We start from the raw sequence: 19,869 nt of genomic DNA on the forward strand, positions 1-19,869 counted from the left end.
ACTTATTTAGTGAAAAGGATTCTGGTTTTGTTATCAAAGATCTGAATTAGAATTTGAGTTGTATCATTTATTCATTATATGACTTTGAATAAGTCATTTAACTTCTTCTAGGCTCTAATAACCATTCTTCTGACTACTATATAGTTACAGAGACCAATGAGGTATTCAATGGGCATTGTATTAGGTAAACTGCAGAGGGGTCTGGATAGATAAATTTCTATTAATAGTGCATATCCTCAGGACAGATGTGTGCAGTGACAGAGTGAGGCAGCAATTTGTGTGTGATTGTTCTGGGTCAGGACATCTGGTTAGAGTCTTCTCTTACTATTTCACATGAAATATATGTCTATATGTGATGAGGATGGGCCTGCTCTGAAACTGTAAGCTGTAGTTTCAGATCCCACTGGCTTCTAACAAACTGACCAAATGCAGCACTGTTGCAACATAAGCACAGGGACTGCATCTTACCTTTTCTTTTTCTTTTTTTTTTTTTTAAGATTTTATTTATTTATTTGACAGAGAGAGACACAGCGAGAGAGGGAACACAAGCAGGGGGAGTGGGAGAGGGAGAAGCAGGCTTCCTGTGGAGCAGGGAGCCTGACGCAGGGCTCGATCCCAGGACCCTGGGATCATGACCTGAGCCGAAGGCAGATGTTTAACGACTGAGCCACCCAGGCGCCCCGCATCTTACCTTTTCACAAAGTATAAACTTAAAACCTTGTTGAGTGAAATGAATTTGGGGGGCACCAGAAATTTTCAGGCACTCGTTGGTATGATTAGAATATTGTGGGTCTTTTCAGGGAAATAAAGCTTCCCTGGATTTCCTTGTGCTCCAGTAGAAAGCCCTAGCTTCCCAACACTCTTCACATACCATAAAAATTAGATCTGTATCTACTTGTCTGTTTAATTGCTCTGATCTGAAATGATAATAAAATTTCTTTTATATTCCTGAGAAGAGCCAAATGGTCACAAAACAGACTAGGTCCCTAGGTTAAGCCACAGTGTGCAGGTCAACCGATGGCAGTATCACTCACCTATAGAGTGTCCAGATATTTGTGTAGGACATTGGACCTTGCTCTCATTTTGATACCCTTGGGGGGTGGTGGGGGAAAGGCTAGTATACTCATTATTCACTTTCACTGTAGGGTAACTAACACGAACTCTGTCTCTGATCCACAATACCATATGTGCATATTCAGGATAAAATAATAGAGATAAATATTTAAAGCTCAATGGTTTTGGCATAATTATATAATAATACTGAATTTCTAGCCAAGGGGACTGATGGCCAAGATGGGGCCTGAACTGTAGATGCCTCACCCAGCACCTCTTTTTTTAAATCCACACTTAGTTTAGGAAAAAAAACTTTTGAGTATGGGGCAGGGCATAGGCAGAGCATGTAGTGAGGGAGAAGTGAAAGTATAGGAGATTATAGTGCAGCTGGGACCTGGGAAGGGCCAGAAGTCTCCACTCCCAGAGGGCACATGGTAATAAGTTAAAGGGGACACAACACAGGAGCCAGAGGTCACAAGACTTGAAGGTGAGGGTTCTTTGGTAACTTATCTGCTGCTCTTCTAGGAGTTGTGCCCCTGAGTATGGATAGAGGTGCTCCAAAGTCCTGAGGGAAATGTGGGTGTGTGTCCCTCCCCCAGCAGCAACAGGTCCTCTAGAGAAGAACTATCTTGTTAGGAAGGCCAGGCAACATCAGAAGGATGCCCAGGATTTTCAGACTAGCTGAGGCTATGGTGAGGTTGAGAAGAGATATGAAGAAGATCAAAGGGCCTCCAGACGGTGGGCAGAGGTAGCGATTAATTGACCACAGCACAGCCAGCAGGGAGAGGCAGAGCACTGACCCAGCCTCATTGGAGGGAGGATGCTCCAGAGGGGGTGCTGCATTACTGGCTGTGGGGACTGCCCTGGATAAAGGAGTGGGTCCGTTTGGCTCTAGGAGCTCCAAATATATGTCAAACCTCCATTCTGCTACTTACTAGCACTGTGACCCTGGGCAAGTCACTTAACCTTCCTCGGCCTCAGTCCTACCGGCAAAATAGGGAAAACAAGACTGCATTTTAATGTGTAACTACATCCTAACGTGAGGATTGGCACATGGTGAGCCCTAAATAAATGATAGGTATTCTCGTTGTTCAGTCATTATTATGCGTGTGGGGCCCTTAAGAAGGTAGGAATTATTTCTGCAATGAGTTGTTTCATGTCTGACTCTCCCTCCACCCCCATCCCCAAACACGCAAACACATCTGGACTTAAGCACCCAGACAGTAGGACCAGGGCCAGTGTCATTGTGGCATGGGCAGAGGTAGTTGTCAAATCACACTTCTTTCTTTTAATTGTATAAGGAATTCTGCACACTGTAGTAGGATTCCCTAGTCTATTAACATATTCAATAATGAAATATTGCCATCTTTTTAAGAAAGTATCTCTGATTTTCTCAAGTGGAAATTGCCCTTAAAGAAAGGGCAAGATTGGGGGCGCCTGGGTGGCTCAGTTGGTTAAGCGTCTGGCTTTGGCTCAGGTCATGATCCCGGGGTCCTCGGATCAAGCCCCACGTTGGGCTCCATGTCAGTGGGGAGACTGCTTCTCCCTCTCCTCCCTGTTCGTGCTCTCTCTCGCTATCTCTGTCTCTCTCTCTCAAATAAATAAATAAAATCTTAAAAAAAATAAGGAAGGAAAGAGCAATATTGGCCCAGGGTCCCACAGCTAGTGAGGCATGGACTCCAGCCAAGACTCTGTCTTCAGAGTCTATGCTCCCAAACATTACATTACATGACTATACAAAGAGATTTAAAGAAACATTTTACAATACAAACAGATATAATGTTTCATGCATAAATCATACACAGAAATCTAATTATTATTACCATCTTAATTGCAAAAGATATTATGTAGTACTCTTGCAGTCAAGAACTATCAGAGCTGGAAGTTACTTCAGAGATGACAGTTTCCTTCCACTTTACTGATGGGGCGATGGATGCCATGGAAGTTTAAGTGATTCTTCCAAGCAGTTCAGCGGAGCCAGAGTGACTGAGTCAGGGACTGAGTTCTACTTTCTTTGTCCTCCAAGAGTGGCCTGGGAGTAGATTCCATAACATCCTGAATCGGAAATATGGACCTATAGTGACTGGCACACAGATTACTCCTGCTAGAGATCTTCCAAAAGATGTAGAGATATTCAGAGTGACCTAATTTCCCATTAAAAGAGGACTTTGAAAATGTTAGGAGACAATGGCAAAATATGAAATAGCAATTATCCTTGGCTCAAGACACTCCCAATTAATGGACATACCAATTAAGGGTATACTTTCTCGGTAGTTTGTTCTCAATAGCCAGTTTTACATCTCTCTGCTCCTTTATTTAAGGGACCTGAACATATTGGTATATTTTGTAGTGTTCAATGTAGTGGTCAATGTTTTCTTTAGGTTGTCTTATATAGTCAATAGGATATTTTCTACCAAGGTTATGAATTGGGGGGATGAGAGGAGTATTACACATTGGATACACCAGAGGGTAGAATGGAATGAATTTGGGTACATTCAGTTAGCAGGAATTCCAAAAATCTGCCAAATTATGGGGGAGACACGGCAGAAAGGCAGAACAGATTGTGTCACATAGAACCATTTGAGCAGGAGTGCTTACTGCCCTGAATGCAGGAGACATGGGAATGGCGAAGATCTTAGAACTCAACTTGGAGGATGCAAACTGGTTCAAATGCAATAGAATAGGAGAGCAAGATAAATGCAAAGGAGGACAAAGGAGCAGAGAGTAAGGGGATAAGCAGAGTGGTGTTATCAAAGCTAAGGCTAGATAAATTACTTAAGAGGAAATGGTAGCTGTGAAACTTGAGGGTAGTTATAGTTTAGGAGGAAAGAAGGAAGTCATCAGGAGGCATATCAGCAAGGAATCTGAGCAGTTCTGATGACAAACTAAAGATAGCTAGACAGGTTGCAAGCACTTGGTCCTACAGCAATAGAGATAGCAGAAGTAGTATTTTTATATAATTTTTAAAATATTTTTATTTTGAAAACTTTCCACCTATAGAATGTTTGCAAGAAGAGAACATTAAATATCCATATGCCCCTTACCTAGATTTACCAGTGGTTAACATTTTGCTAGATTTGCTCCTATCTATCTCATATGCATCTTTAGTTAATGAAACATTTATATTACCTGTGAATTTTAAATAGTTTGTGTCACACTTAACACCTAAATATTTCGTCATTTATTTTCCAAGAACAAGGGCATGAAAACATGACTACAATTTACTTACCACCTTCAGGAAATTTAACATTGATATAATCCTATATCTAAAATTTGTATATATGCAAATTTTCCCAGGTGTCCCAAAAATGTCCCCCAAATTTATAGCTTTTTTCTCCCCTCCAATCCAGTATTCAACCAAGGATCACACATTGCATTTAGTTGTTATATCGTTTGTGGTCCCCTTTAATCTATGATAGTTCCCAGCTTTATTTTCTTTCAAGACTGCCGTTTTTGAGTCCAGATCAGTTGTTTTGCAGAATGTCCCTCAATTTGGTCTTGTCTGTTTTCTCATGGTTGAATTTAGGTTAAACATTTTTTGTAGCAGTACCATATAAATAGCACTGTAGACAATAAGCTTTACACTAAATGACAGTGAACCAAGGTCCTACAATCCTGCTGCTGATTCTACTTGTCATAGTGAATATGTGTTTTGTGAAGAACAAACGGGACGTGCTGAAAGCTGATCTAGACCTGCATGACATAAATTGTATTCATCTCAAAATCCTACTTCCCTCTGTGCTACGTGTAGCTCAGGAATCGGAGCTGGCTGGCTTCTGTTACTGATAATCAAATCTTTTTCATTCTAGAGCTTATACTTTGTACTTTCCTTTGTCTTAAAGGAACTGATTTATAAAACAGATACAATATGTTTGGCAATGTAAGTATCAAGAATCAACCTCAAGATAGGTTTGAATCTTGCTGTAATTCATCTTCAAGGGAAAGTGAAATCCGTTCACTATTCAGGCAACACATTTTAGCCAGGGTGGCTAAATCTGCCAACTGGTTTGCTTAACATTTATGCAAAAATTTGTATTTTTGTGAACAGCTTTATCATACATGATTGTATTTAATGCTCAGGATGATCCTGTGAGGTTGTGAGATGACTGGGGCCTCAGAGAGGAGATTTGGTTGGTCCTATTTTCCAGAGAGACTCACATCTTTGCTTGTTGGGCTGGTTTGCAGCCGCACATACACTACATTCCCCTCTGCCTGAGAAAGGTTTTTGTTTCACAATTGGTTACTGGAAAGATCAGGTTACCAGAGAAATCAGGTTAATTAAGATCTTTGAATCCACAATTTCTGTAGAAAAATGGCCAGTTCTAAAACAAAAATCTCACTTTAATATGTTGTTTTCATTGCATGTTACCTAATAAATTATGACATCTATTTGCTCATTGAGTTTTCAAACTTTCATTTGGAACTCACTTTGCTAGATCTAGGTTGACAAGTTGGATATGATACCTTTAGGATATGTGAATATTTGCATGTCCTTATATTCAGGTCTGTGTCCAAAAAGATTGAAGATTGCTTACAGAAATACATGTGATTTAACAGAAAACAATAAGAAGAAAAAAATTGGGATCAAAGAAAAAGAATGCCAACAATGAAATTCATATGCAACACAAAGTGTCAGCTGTGGGATTTTGTTTTAAAGGTTGAAGATACTTGCGTGTAAGCATGTTCCTATGCCAAGGGGAAAGGAGAAAGTGAAAATTAAAGATTGAGTCAGGGGTGATGATTGCTGAAGCAAGGTCCCAAGAAGCCTGGAAAGAATGGGATAAAAACCAAGAGGGCGGGAGTGAGAATTAGTCACTCATCAACTCAAAGGATGTGCTTGTGGATGAGGCACAAGGATGAAGCAGCAATGGTTTTTGTCAGTGTGGAACAGAAAGTAAGCCAACCTCCTCTCCTGGTGCTCAGGAATGTGGGGAGTGGACAGCAGCTTCAAATATCCAGTGAAGCCCTGTATTCTAAGATTAGAAAACCCAGTCTGTATTCAATTTTCTTTAGCCACCCCGCTGATGACTAAAACTCATGCACTGTGTTGCCTATGTTGCAGAATATGTAAGTCCTCATTGGTTTCTGGGAGTAATTGGGGCCTGGGAAATAGATTTGATTAGATAGGGCAAAAGTTGTAAACCTACCTTCCCACCATCTTTACTCTGTGGTCTCTTTAATTCAACAAATGTAAGTGCCTCCTGGGTGTCATATAGCCTGCTCCCTCATTCCAGTTTTTGCTTTTGCTCATCGTTTCTGAGGAAATTACTGATGAGGAGTTCTAATTCTAAGCTGTTCTCTTGGGTAAAGTCTGCAGAGATTCAGGTCAAGTGCATCTCAAGCCTAAGTAGGTGCAGGATCTTCTTTCCTATTCAGAAATAAAATATTTTAAGCTGCTTGTTTGCTTTTGTTTCCAGCACCAAAGGAGGCTGTAATTAAGCAACAAAGCCACACATATTTTTTTGAGTAAGGCTAATAGGCTTCTGGGCATGTTGTGGAATCACAATTTGAGAGGCTAAAAAAAAAAAAAAAAGCCTTAGAAGACCATCTAACAAAACACAGCTCTCTTCTTTTAGAGGTAAAAAAAAATATGTCCTCAAAGAAACTTAATACAAGCACACACCTAGAAAGAGGCAGAGCTGGACCTATTAGTCTTCTGACTCCTAGACCAATGGTCTTTCTGGCATAAGATACCGCTCACCAAATAAAGCTTGACTAGTGGACTCAAATTTCACAACTGCAAACAGGCATTTCTTTGGGAGCAAGAAGTTTAATGTTACCTTCCTATGTGAGCTAGAATATAATATCAATATTTGCATTTAAAGTGATTGTTTTCAGAGCACTTATATTCATCCTTCCGTTGAAGTGGGCAACCACTGAGTAACAAGGATTATCAAAACTCTACACAACAATGGGAGGAACTGGTGCACTTTCATGTCTGATTATTTCATTTTGTGAACTAAGTGCTCTGATCTCCCAAGGAGTTTCCAAGCTAGAGGTATGTTATGCTTGAAGATAGGAAACTAAGATAACTAAGTACATATTTATATACAGATACCACAAATTTAGTACTTGCAAGACCAGATTCTTGGCATTTTGGGGCATGGGGTGGGAATGGTACTGTAATGTACCACTCTGGCATCTTTGTTTTGTGGTCACAGAGTATCAGAGCTGGAAGAGATCATTTTAATTCTGCAATTTAGAGGGAGGAACTGTGATTCAGAGAATAAGTGGTTTGTTCATGGGTTTTGAAAAGCAAAAGCTATTTGAATAGTTCAGTCATTGATTGCATCTCTCTGGTTGATTGTATTCTGCTCACATTAACCACTCTGTGGTATACTACTATCAAATCCCAGTTACTTCCATTTTTATTTCTCTTTAATCTCAATGATAACTAATCTACCTGGGATCCTAAATCCTCTCTGGGTCTTAGCTTTTACTATTTCATTTAGGATTGTGTGGTGTTACAGAATCTTGACTTTGTTGTAAGACAGTTTTGCCATTTTCATGGCTTTCAAGAAACAGAGCTAACAGAAGCAAGCAAAATTTTCAGATAAAACAGCCTCATAGAAAAATCAATGCCATTTATAAGACTTAGTTCATTTTAACCAAGCAGTTATGTTCAACTTAATAGGTTTCTGTTGAAGGGTCCATTATAGTCATAGTACAGAGACCCCAAATTATTTCAGACACATTATTACAATGTTACAATATATTTTATGATTTCTGTACTGGTTGCTAGTCTATGATAAGGAAAACAAAACAAAATAAAGAGGAACATTGCTCCAGCACATTAACAGTGAGCTTATTCTAATTAATATGTAGGTGTTCAGTTAGCTTTTCATTAAAAATTTGCATATAACCAAGTGCATAATCTCATAAAATATCTAAATTTTATATACTTTTCCTGTATTTGGAACATGATAGTACTAGTCAGATAATCAAAACCATTTGCATAAGGTGGGAGAGCTTCATTTTACATATGAGGGGGCTAAAGTTCAGCAGCTTGAATGCCTTCAGCCAGGTCACAGAGCTAGCTACCTCTTGTCTGTGGCTGGGATGGTCTAAACCTGGGCTCTCTATTCTGTTTGTTTCTTATCCTGATTCTTCCCCAGTTACAGATGCCTTTGTAATGATAAGTAGCTGTCTTAAGTGCCTGGGAGACCATGTGCTATTCTAGAAAGAGCACAGGATTTAGAATTTGATGGGGAAGGGTTTGTGTCTTAACCCCACTTCTTGAGGCCAGTGATCTAGATACAACTTACTTGTGCTCTCTGGAGCCAGTTTCCTTATTTGTCAAATTGGGGTGACTACCTGACATATAGAGTTGTGGAGAAAGTGTGATGTGTGTGAAATGTGTGGCATGTAGCAAGTGGTTAACATGTGGTTTATCCATCCCCCATGAGACTGAGGCTGTGTACTTCCTGAAGTACAGGCTGCCCCAGTGAAAGCACCAAGTAACGGGTTCACGGACAGATAAATTAGATAAATGAGGGAGGAGACAAGGGGAATAATCTTTATTAGTTCACTTATTATGATGGAACCAGTCTAGTTCTTTGTGGGGAAAAAAAAAAAAAACCTGGAGGGCCAGCACTACAAATCTGCTGGACAGGTCCAGATTTGAATGACTAAAATGGCCATTTTGCTTTTATTTGTATAGTTGTCTTTGGAAAAAGAAACAGTATATATATATTTTTTAATGTTGGAAGAGGAATAATTAGAATAATTCTTCCCAACAGTGTTATGTTTTAGTGTTAGAGTGAACAACTTTTTAGAAAAAGTAATTAAATCCATACAAAGTAACTACTCAGATTGTATAATAATCATTATTTTAAAAAGATATGTTCTAAATTTATTTGATTTGAAACTATGGAATCTTTCATATATAGCTGCAAAAAAATAAGTATTTCTTAAACTTGGAAGTACCATGTCAGCATCAATATGGCAAAATAATGAAATTTATTTGTAACTATGTCAGTATGCCCTACTCCCTAGGCTGAGAGCAGGCTGAGAATACTGGAGTCCTGGTCATCCCTACCCCACCTTGCTTAGGGCAAAGGTTCCAAGAGGAGAGATGAGCAAATAAGCAAAGTCGAGGTTGTTGTCCCTCCCAGTTTGTAAAGCAGGGTGTCACTATGAGAGAAGGGGCCATTGTGTCTACCCTAGTTCTGGAGCAGTGGCTGACAGATTTTTGCCCAGGGACAATCCATAAGAATAGAGAGCTCTGACATTATTTGAAATAAAGTTCGAGCCTAAGGGTGTCCCTGAAAACAATGGAGATTTTGGTGGGAAGCAATTAAGATGAGGTTTGTAAGTAGCTCCATCAGTGCAATAAACTAAACTATAAACCAGCTAGTTTACCAGAGAGAAACAGGAAGAGACAGCTAAAAAGCATCCTCCTGGGATCAGAAAAAACCCTCAAAGACTGGCCTCAAAAAATAACCCTGCAAAGGGACCTAAATTTAATGGACCAGATTATGGAACAATGAATGCTCCACATAATGTAAATAATGTAAAATTCTGTGACTGATTTGTAAGTCTTGTGATTCTTCAAAAAGTTAAACACAGACTTACCAAGTAACTCGGTAGGTATATACCCAGGAGAAATGAAAATAATAAAAAGGAATGATGTACTGATTCATAGTACAGCATGAATGCTAAAGGAAAGAAACCAGCCAAAAAAAGACCACATATATGATAGGATTCCATTTATATGAAATGTCCATATAAACAAATCTAAAAGGACAGAAGTATTATCTTTGCCTAAGGTGTGGGATGGGGTAGGTTGGGAGAAATGGGAAGTGATAGCTAATGCACTGAGTTTTGGGGTGATGAAAATAATCTGAAACTGATTGTGGTGATGATACACAACTGTGAATATTCTTAAAAAACTACTGAATTGTACACTTTAAATGAGTGAATTGTATAGTGTGTGAGTTACATCTCAATCTTGCTATTATTTAAAAAAATTGTATAGGCCTTGGATACTGACTCAAACACACTGAAAAGCTATTTATAGCATTTTCGTTAATATTTGTTGAGATGTGCTCTTACGATTTGTATACTTTACTGTTTTGTTTTTAATTGAGGTATAGTTGACAATGTTATATTAGTTTCAGGTGTACAACATGGTGATGCAACAACTCTATACATTACCCTATGCTCACCAGAGGCAATCATCTGTCACCATACAACACTATTACAATATCATTGATTATATTCCCTGTGTGGAAACTTTTATCCTCATGACTAATTCATGCCATAACTGAAAGCCTGTATCTCCCATTCCTCTTCACCCATTTTGCCCATCCTCCTACCTCCTTCCCTCTGACAACCATCAATTTATTCTCTGAATGGGTCTGTTCATTTATGTTGTTTTTTAGATTCCACATGTAAATGAAATCTTATGGTATTTATCTTTCTGATTCATTTCACTTAGTATAATACCCTCTAGCTCCATCCATGTCACAAATGCAAGATCTTGTTCTTTCTTATGGCTGGGTAATATTCCATTTTTTACACAGACACATGTGCGCATGTGCGTGTGCACACACACACACACATACCCCCTACATCTTCTTTATCCATTCATCTGACAATGGATACTTAGGTTGCTCCCATATCTTGGCTATTGTAAATAATGCTACAGTAAACACAGGGGTGCATATATCTTTTCAAATTAGTGTTTTCTTTTTCTTTGGATAAATACCCAGTAGTGGAATTACTGGATCATTTGGTATTTCTACTTTAAAATTTTTTGAGGACCTACATACTGTTTTCCACAATGCCTGTACCAATTTACATTCCCACTGACAGTTCATGAGGGTTCCTTTCTCTCAACATCCTTTCTAATACTTGTTATTTCTTGTCTTTTTGACTTTAGCTGGTCTGATAGGTAATATCTCATTGTGGTTTTGATTTGTATTTCTCTGTTGATTAGTGAGTGATGTTGAGCATCTTTTCATGAGTCCGTCATCTGTAGTCTTCTTTGGAAAAATGTCTATTCAGGTCCTCTGCCCATTTTTAATTGGATTGTTTGTTATGGTGTTGAGTTGTAGAAGTTCTTTATATATTTTGGATATTAAGCCCTTATCAGAGATGTCATTTGCAAATCTCTCTCCCATTCAGCAGGTTGCCTTTTTGTTGATGGTTTCCTTTGCTGTGTAAAAGCTTTTTGTTTTGGTGGAGTCCCAATAGTTTATTTTCGTTTTTGTTTCCCTAGCCTCAGGAGACCTATCTAGAAAAATGTTGCTATTGCTGATGTCAGAGAAATTACTGCCTATGTTTTCTTCCAGGAGTTTTATGGCTTCAAGTCTTACATTTATGTCTTTAATCCATTCTGATTTTTGTGTATGGTATAACTGGTTCAGTTTCATTCTTTTGCAAGTAGCTGTCCAGTCCAGTTTTCCCAGCACCATTTATTAAATAGTCCATCTTTTCCCCATTGTATATTCTTACCTCCTTTGCTGTATATTAGTTGGCCATATAAGCATCGGTTTACTTCTGGGCTCTCTATTCTGTTCCATTGATCTATGTGTCTTATCTTTGCGCCAGTTCCATATTGTTTTGATTATTACAGATTTGTAGTATATCTTGAAATCTGGGAATGTGATACCTCCATTTGTTCTTCTTTCTCAAGATTGCTTTGGCTATTCAGGGTCTTTTGAATTTCCATATAAATTTTATTATTTGGTCTAATTCTGTGAAAAATGCTGCTGGTATTTTGTAGGGATTGCATTGAATCTATAGATTGCTATGGGTAGCATGGACATTTGAATATTAATTTTTCCAATCCATGAGTATGGAATATCTTTCCATTTGTTTGTGTTGTCTTCAATTTCTTTCATAAGAGTGTTTTATAGTTTTCAGAGTACAGGTCTTTCACCTTCATGGTTATGTTTATTTCTAGGTATTTTGTTATTTTTGATGCAATTATAAATGGGATTGTTTTTTCAATTTCTCTTTCTGCTACTTTGTTATTAGTGTATGAAAACACAACTGATTTGTGTGTATTAGTTTTGTATCCTGCAATGTTACTTAATTCATTTATTATTCCTAATAGTTTTGTATTGAAGTCTTTAGGTCCTATGTAAAATATTTTATGTTGTCTGCAAATAGTGATAGTTTAACTTCTTCCTTACCAATTTGAGTATCTTTTCTTTTTCTTGTCTGGTTGCTGTGGCTAGGACTTCTAATATGATGTTGAATAAAAGTGATGAGTGGACATCGTTGTCTTATTCCTGTTCTTAGAAAAAAAACTCAGTTTTTCACTGGAGTATGTTAGCTGTTTTTCATATAATGCCTTAATTATGTTTAGGTATGTTCCCTCTACACCCACTTGTTGAGTTTTATCATGAATGGATGTTGAATTTTGTCAAATGCTCTTCAAATATTGAGATCTGATTTTTATCCTTTATTTTGATAATGTATCATGTTGATTTGTGAATATTGAAGCTTCCTTGCATCTGCCAAATAAATTCCACTTGATTTTGTAGATGATACTTTCAATGTATTATTGAATAGTTTGCTAACATTTTGTTGAGGATTTTTGCATTATGTTCATCAGGGATATTGGTCTGTAGTTTTCCTTTTTGTAATGTCTTTGTCTGGTTTGGTATCAGGGTAATGTTGGCCTTGTAGAATTTATTTGGAATCTTTCCTTCCTCTTCAAATTTTTTGGAATAGTTTTAGAATAGGTATTAACTCCTCTTTAAATGTCTGGTAAAATTCACTGTGAACCCCTCTGGTCCTGGACTTTCGTTTTTAGGGAGTTTTTTGATTACAAATTCAATTTTGTTACTAGTAGTTGTTTTTCAGATTTCTTATTCCTGATTGTTTTGGAAGACTATATTTCTAGGAATTCATTTCTTCTAGGTTGTCTGATTTGTTGGCATATAACTTTTTGTAGTAGTCTCTTAAAATCCTTTGTATTTTTGTGGTGTTGGTGGTGGTTATGTCTTTTATTTCTGATTTTCTGTACTCTATTTTTCTTGATGAGTGTGGCTGAAGTTTCATCAATTTTATCTTTTGAAAGAAACAGCTCTTGGTTTGGTATTTTCTACTTTGTCTGTATTTCACTTATTTCTGTTCTGATTTTTATTATTTCCTGCCTACTATCTTGGGTTTTTTTTGTTTTTTTTTTTTTGTTCCTTTAGGTATAAGGTTAGATTGTTAGAGATTTTTGTTTCTTGAGGTAGGACTGGATTGCTATAAATTTTCCTTAGAACTGTTTTCACTGTGTCCCAAGGACTTTGGACAGTTATTTTCATTTTCCTCCATGTTATTAATTTCTTCATTAATCCATTGGTTGTTTAGTAGCATTTTTTTTTCCTTGTGATTTTTAGTTTCTTGCCATAGTGGTTAGAAAAGATGTGTTATGAATTCAGTCTTAAATTTAGTAAGACTTGGGGCACCTGGGTGGCTCAGTCAGTTAAGCATCTGCCTTCGGCTCGGGTCATAATCTCAGGGTCCTGGGATTGAGCCCATCGGGCTCTTTGCTCATTGGGGAGTCTGCCTCGCCCTCTCTCTCTCAAATAAATAAAATCTTCAAAAAAAAATTTAGTTAAGACTTGTTTTGTGGCCTAACATGTGATCTATCCTGGAGAATGTTCCATGTGCACTTGAAAAGAATGTGTGTTCTGATGTCTTTGGATGATATGTTCTGAATATATCTGTTAAGCCCATTTGGTCTAATGTGTTGTTCAAAAACAGTTTCCTTATCAATTTTCTGCCTGGGTGATCTATCCATTGATATAAGTGGGGTGTTAAAATTTCCTACTATTCTTTTATTAATACTATCAACTTCTCCCTTTATGTCTGTTAATAGTTGCTTTATGTACTTAGTTGCTCTAATGTTGGGTGCATAGGGATTTACAGTTGTTTTATCTTTTTGTTGGATTGATCCTTTTATCATTAGGTAATGCCCTTGTCTCTTGCTATAGGTTTTTGTTTTAAAGTCTATTTTGTCTAATTAAATATTGTTACTCTCTTTCACTTCCATTTGTCTGTATCTTAAGGTCTGAAGTCTCTTATAGGCAGCACATAAATCTTTCTTTCCTCCACCACTCTATGCCTTTGGATTGAAGTATTTAGACCATTTAAGGTTAATTATTAATAGGTATGTACTTACTGCCATTGTTGCTTTCTGGTTTTCTTAGTACTTCTCTGTTCCTTTCTTCTCTTGCTTGCTTTCCTTGTGATTGATGATTTTCTTTAATGTTATGCTTGGCTTTTTATTTTTTGTGTACCTTTTATAGGTTTTGGGTTTGTGGTTACCATGAGGTTCATCTATGACATTCTAAGTATATAGTAGTCTATATTGTTGATAATCACTTGTTTGAACACATTCTAAAAGAACTTTTACTCCATGTTTCATGTATAAACATTTTCTATCTTTATTCATAATTTTCCTATTTCTACTTTTTTTCTTTTTCATTTAAAGAAGCTCCTTTTAACATTTCTTATAAGGCCTGTTTAGTGGTGATGAAGTCCTTTAACTTTTATTTATCTGGGAAACTTTATTTCTCCTTCAATTCTGAATGATAACCTTGCTAGGTAGAGTATCATTGGTTGTAGAGTTTTTTTCCTTTCAGCATTTTTTTTTTTTTTAAAGATTTTACTTATTTATTTGACAGAGAGAGACACAACAAGAGAGGGAACACAAGTGGGGGAGAGGGAGAAGCAGGCTTCCCACTGAGCAGGAAGCCTGATGTGGGGCTTGATCCCAGGACCCTGGGATCATGACCTGAGCCGAAGGCAGATGCTTAACGACTGAGCCACCCAGGCGCCCCTCCTTTCAGCACTTTCAATAGATCATGTCACTCCCTTCTGACCTGCAGTTTCTGCTGAAAAATCAGCTGATAGCCTTGTGGGGTTTCCCCTGTACATGACTATTTGCTTCTCTTGCTGCTTTTAAAATTCTCTATCTTTAATCTTTGACATTTTTTTTTTAAAGATTTTATTTGACAGAGAGCAGGAGAGCACAAGCAGGCTCCCCACTGTGCAGAGATCCCAATGTGGGGCTCAATCCCAGGACCTTGGGATCATAACCTGAGCTGAAGGCAGACGCTTAACCAACTGAGTCACCCAGGTGCCCTGAATCTTTGACATTTTAATTATGTGTCTTGGTATGGACCTCCTTGGTTTCATTTTGTTTGGAACTCTTTGTGCTTTCTGAACCTGGGTGTCTTCCTTCTTCAGGTTAGGGAAGTTTCCAGCTATTCTCTCTTCAAATAAGTTTTCTGCCTGAAACTTTTTTCTTTTGGGGCCCCCTATATGCGAATGTTTGTTGGCTTGATGTTGTCCAACATATTCCTTACCCTATCTTCAGTTTGTAAATTTTTTTTTTTTTCTGCTCAGCTTGGGTGCTTTCCATTAGCCTGTCTTCCAGATTGCTGATCTATTCTTCTGCATTCTCTGTTGATTCCCTCTAGTTTATTTTTCATTTCAGTTATTGCATTCAACTTTAATTGGTTTTCTGTATTTTCTCTTTATTGAAGTTGAGTTATTCTACTCTTCTTTCCAGTCTGGTGAGCATCTTTATGATCATTACTTCAAATTCTATCAGGCATATTGCCTATCACCATTTCACTTAGTTCTCTGAGGTTTTGTCTTATTCATTTGGAGCATATTCTGTCTCAATTTGCTTGACTTTCTGTGTATGTGTCTATATATTAAGTGGATCAGCTACTTCTCCTAAACTTGAATGGTCTTGTGTATGGTCATCTTCTATATAAACTGTGTATGCCTGGCGACTTTGGCTGGCATGGGCTGGAGATCCCAGTTCACTCTGCTGGGGCTGCCCTGGTAGGATGTCTGGGCTTGGAGTGTTCCAGGGTGCTTTGCACCCATGTCACCTTGGCAAGATGCCTGGAACCACAATGAGGCCTGAACAGGGGTGTCCACTGTATACCACACTGGGGCCACTTTGGTGGGATGGCTGGGGCTGGTATGGGCTAGGGGCCGGGGACTCACTGAAGTGGTAGGCTGGTTAGGGTGCCCTGACCTTACTCCCATCCATGCTATCCAATATGGAGAGAGAACATAAACTGTGGCACCCACCAGGCCCTCCAACTTGGAGAAAGTTCCAGCAGCTCTCCCACCGGTTGGCAGAGTTCTAGGGCTGAATACTTATATTCTAGTTGCTCTTTTAAACCATGGCTTTTGTTCCTGTGCCCCAGGGCAGACAAATCTGCTTGCATGTGGTTCTTCAGTATTATCTCACTCCACTGCAGTTTGCAGTGTTGGGGGTAGGTGTTCTCTTCATTACTGTCTCTCTTCCTGTTCTGTATGTAGTCTGTCTTTTGTTGTGCAGAAGCTGTTCAGTCAGCCCTCAGTTCTTCTGGAGGAAGGGCTCCAGAAACAGGTACAGATTTGGTGTGTCTGTGGAGGAGTTGAGTTCAGGGTCTTCCTATGACACTATCTTGGACTGTAAAGTTGTATACTTTACTGTTTTTGTGTTAACTTTTTAATGTCAATTTAATAGGAGTAAAATAGGAAAACTCCAAATGCTAAATGGTTAAAAAATAGTCCCCTCACTAAATATAATACAGAGGCTTGGATCCTAGTCTACTAGCAATGGGACTTTGGTTAAAAAGTAAGTAGTTGTTCCTACACCCATAACACTGACAAAGTAATATCAGCTCTTCTTATATCTTCCAAGGCTTTCCAAGTAGAGTTAGATAAGCCCTTATCTGAAAGGCTTGGAGCCAAATGATTTCACTTTAGAATTTTTCAGATTTTAGGCGGCCCATATTATTATTATGATTTAATACCCTCGGTGTGGTCTGTGGAACACCACATAAAGTATTTCTCTAAATTTCTCTGAGAAATAAACACACTAAGATGTATGAAGCAGGACTAAAGAAAACAACACATCTGTTTAGGTCTTATTGGCCACCAAGTAAATTTTGCTGTTAACAATATCATCAACAAAAACTTTTCAAAACTTTTTTTATATCTCCAACTTGCAGATAAGGCGACATACGCTGTAATTGCTTGTAATAGCTAGATATTTCTAAGGCTGATGGAACTCAAAATAAAAATGAGATGGTGTGTATACAAATGCACCCAGCAACTCTAATGCATGATGCAAACACAGCTTTGTATTACCAATTATTTAAAAAGTAAAGCCTGTTCATATTTAATATTTTAAGGAGAGAAATAACATCAAGTAGATGTTTTTGGAGTATCAATATATAATTAAAAAAAAAAAAAAATGCAAGAACCTTCCATCTCCAAGGCTCAAAGAACAGTTATCCAGCTGTAGTCTACTTTCCTGAATCTTCTTAGTTCTTTTTCTTCAGATTTTGACAACTGGTGTATAATGTCTTCTCCCAAATCTGTGTTGTTTGTATCCTGGGTCTTTTCAGTAAAATCATTTTCTTCATCTGAATCATCACTTTCTTTTTCTTCTTCCATATCTGCATCATCAGGGACTTCTTCACCACTTTCATGATAAGAGAATAAAATATAAACTATTACTTAAAAAGTTTCTAAATAACTTTCTAATTTAAGACACCTATGTAGAATTATAACCATACAGGGAAAGTAAATGAAAAATCTTGTTATTGAGTGCACTTCAAAAATGGGTTCTTACAAAAGAATAGGTGAATTTACAAAGTGTAATTTTTAGTTATATCAATTCCTTAAACCATACACACGAGATCTAATAATGTATTTTATTCACTTGGTTTAATAGTCCTATGTCCTTTAACTGCATATTAAGGCTAAAATAAAGAGAAATACAGTTGACCTTCAACAACATGGATTTGGACTGCACCCATCCACTTATACATGGATTTGATACGATACTGTAAATTTATTTTCTCTTCTGTATGATTTTAATTTCTCTAGCTTACTTTATTGTAAGAATACAGTATATAATATACATAACATATAAAATGTATGTTAATTGACTGTTATTAAGACTTCCAAGCACCATCAGGCATTAGTAGTTAAGTTTTATGGGAGTCATAAGTTATGTGTGGATTTTCGACTATGCAGGGGGTTGGTGCTCCTACCCCACACACTGTTGAAGGGCCACAGTTTAAGAATATTCTAAGAAAGGGTAACAAACTATCTTGTTTCCCAAAACAGTATCTAAACATATTTTAAAAACTGCTTTACCTCTTTGTCTCCTTAGACAGCAGCAGTGAATTTACAAACTTGGAGCACAGGAAAGAAGCAGATGGCAATACATGGGCTGGAGTATGAAGAAGCTAGAGTAAAAAAACCAGAAAAATAGGGCTTCATTTAAAGACTTAATGCCACCAGCTAAATGCAACAGGCTTTCTCCACAGTAAAATCAAACCAAAAAAAAATTTATGCCTGCCTTCTGACAATTATACAAACAATCCTCTCTCCCCTCCTGTCAGTTCAGACCACAGTAATCTGGAATCATAAATTTATGTTATTTGGTTTGCGTATTAGAACCGCACAGTATACAAATAATTATTCAAAAGTTATCTGTTACAGGGGCGCCTGGGTGGCTCGGTCTTAAGCACCTGACTTGATTTCGGCTCAGGTCCTGATCTTAGGGTGGTGAGATGGAGCCCTGTGTCAGGCTGTGAAAGGTTTTCTCTCTCCCCTTCTGCCTCTTCCCCTGCTCACATACACATTCTCTCTCTCTCTCTCAAATAAATCTTAAAAAAGTTATGTTACAAATTATAGAAACTCTAACTTAAGGTGCTTTAATGTATTTAATCTGTTTCATGTTGTGAATTACTTACCTCACTAATTGCAGGTATGTTTTCTGTTAAGGGTAGTTGTACTAGTTCACTCTCCAAAGCCTCATTTATTTTTTCATCCTGTTGTTCCCTGTGCTTTCCCAATATGAAATAAAATGGTGTTGTTGGAAGACTTTCTTCTGCTAGTAGCTATAAGGTTTTAAGACAAAGGGAAATTTCTTCAATTAAAAAGGAGGAACTGCCTTGGACTCAATAAAAAGTGTTGCAGTCCTAAAATGTCAGGGATGAAAGGAACTTTAAAAATTATCTGGTATGATTCTTTTCACTTAACAGGTAGAGCAACTGAGGCCTAGCAGCCCATTTATTAGGGAAAAAGCTAACAGTGCACACTTAGATGACAGAAAAAATACACAGTACTGCTTCTCCCCCAATGAAATGACAGCAAATGGGTTTTCAAAAGGACATAAACCCACAGTGAGAAAGAAAATGGGTAAGTAAGATGCTGGAAGGTGGAAAGCAAGTTCAAGGGTAGTAGGTAACTTAGTAGACCTGAGAAAGAATTCTAAGCTGGCTGGGGGGAAAGCCAAGAAACATCCCAATTTATATTGCTGAATCCTGCAAATGCTCAGGAATTGGTACTAATAGTAACAGTACCTCGGAAAAAGGCCAACAATAACCGGGTAGCCTGGCTGAAAGTCCATTTAGAGAGCATTCATATTCCTAGATCTCCTTCTGAGCCCCAAGAGAGGGCTGGAAGTACATTCTCTGGAGAGTGGAACAAAAGTGTGTCTTTGAACTGAACTGCCTGGGGGGCTTGGTGGCCGTGTCTTCACAGCTGAAGGCAGCTGTGCTTCACAGAGGGTGCTTCCAGGCTGCTAGCCTCCAGGCAAGAATTTAGAAGAATTTTATCTGGGCAATCTGACCAGCCTAAGACAAAAAACCTAAAAATAATGACTTTGGAGACTTTCTCAAAAACAGCCAGTGGTAGAGGCCAGCAGACAAATTCCACCTAGGCAGAGACCTTCCAAATGGCTTTTTGGATCACTTTTAAATAAAAGCAGACAGCCGAGAATCATGAGATTCTGATGAAAACCTGTGAAATGAAAGAGACTAAAACAGATGGAAAACA

General features: G+C 37.9%; 1 protein-coding gene across 4 annotated transcripts in view; it reads right to left on the reverse strand.

The window, feature by feature from the left end:
• Window positions 1–2,966: 2,966 nt before the first annotated feature.
• The window catches only part of WDR75 (WD repeat domain 75), a 48,112-nt gene continuing 31,209 nt past the window's right edge, over window positions 2,967–19,869 (reverse strand). For 2 of the 4 annotated variants that reach the window (XM_032406288.1, XM_032406310.1), the window contains exons 19-21: window positions 18,783–18,929; window positions 18,181–18,272; window positions 17,139–17,500 (exon numbers count right to left, since the gene is read on the reverse strand). In XM_032406288.1, the coding sequence (XP_032262179.1) occupies window positions 17,296–17,500; window positions 18,181–18,272; window positions 18,783–18,929 (444 nt within the window). In that variant the 3' untranslated portion in view covers window positions 17,139–17,295. Of the gene's footprint in view, window positions 3,109–4,025; window positions 6,422–17,138; window positions 17,501–18,180; window positions 18,273–18,782; window positions 18,930–19,869 lie in introns of those variants that run through there. The other 2 variants (XM_032406292.1, XM_032406300.1) reach the window with 2 other exon arrangements.

Source organism: Phoca vitulina, unplaced genomic scaffold, assembly GCF_004348235.1.
Source record: "Phoca vitulina isolate PV1807 unplaced genomic scaffold, GSC_HSeal_1.0 scaffold1, whole genome shotgun sequence".
Taxonomy (NCBI): Eukaryota; Metazoa; Chordata; class Mammalia; order Carnivora; family Phocidae; genus Phoca; species Phoca vitulina.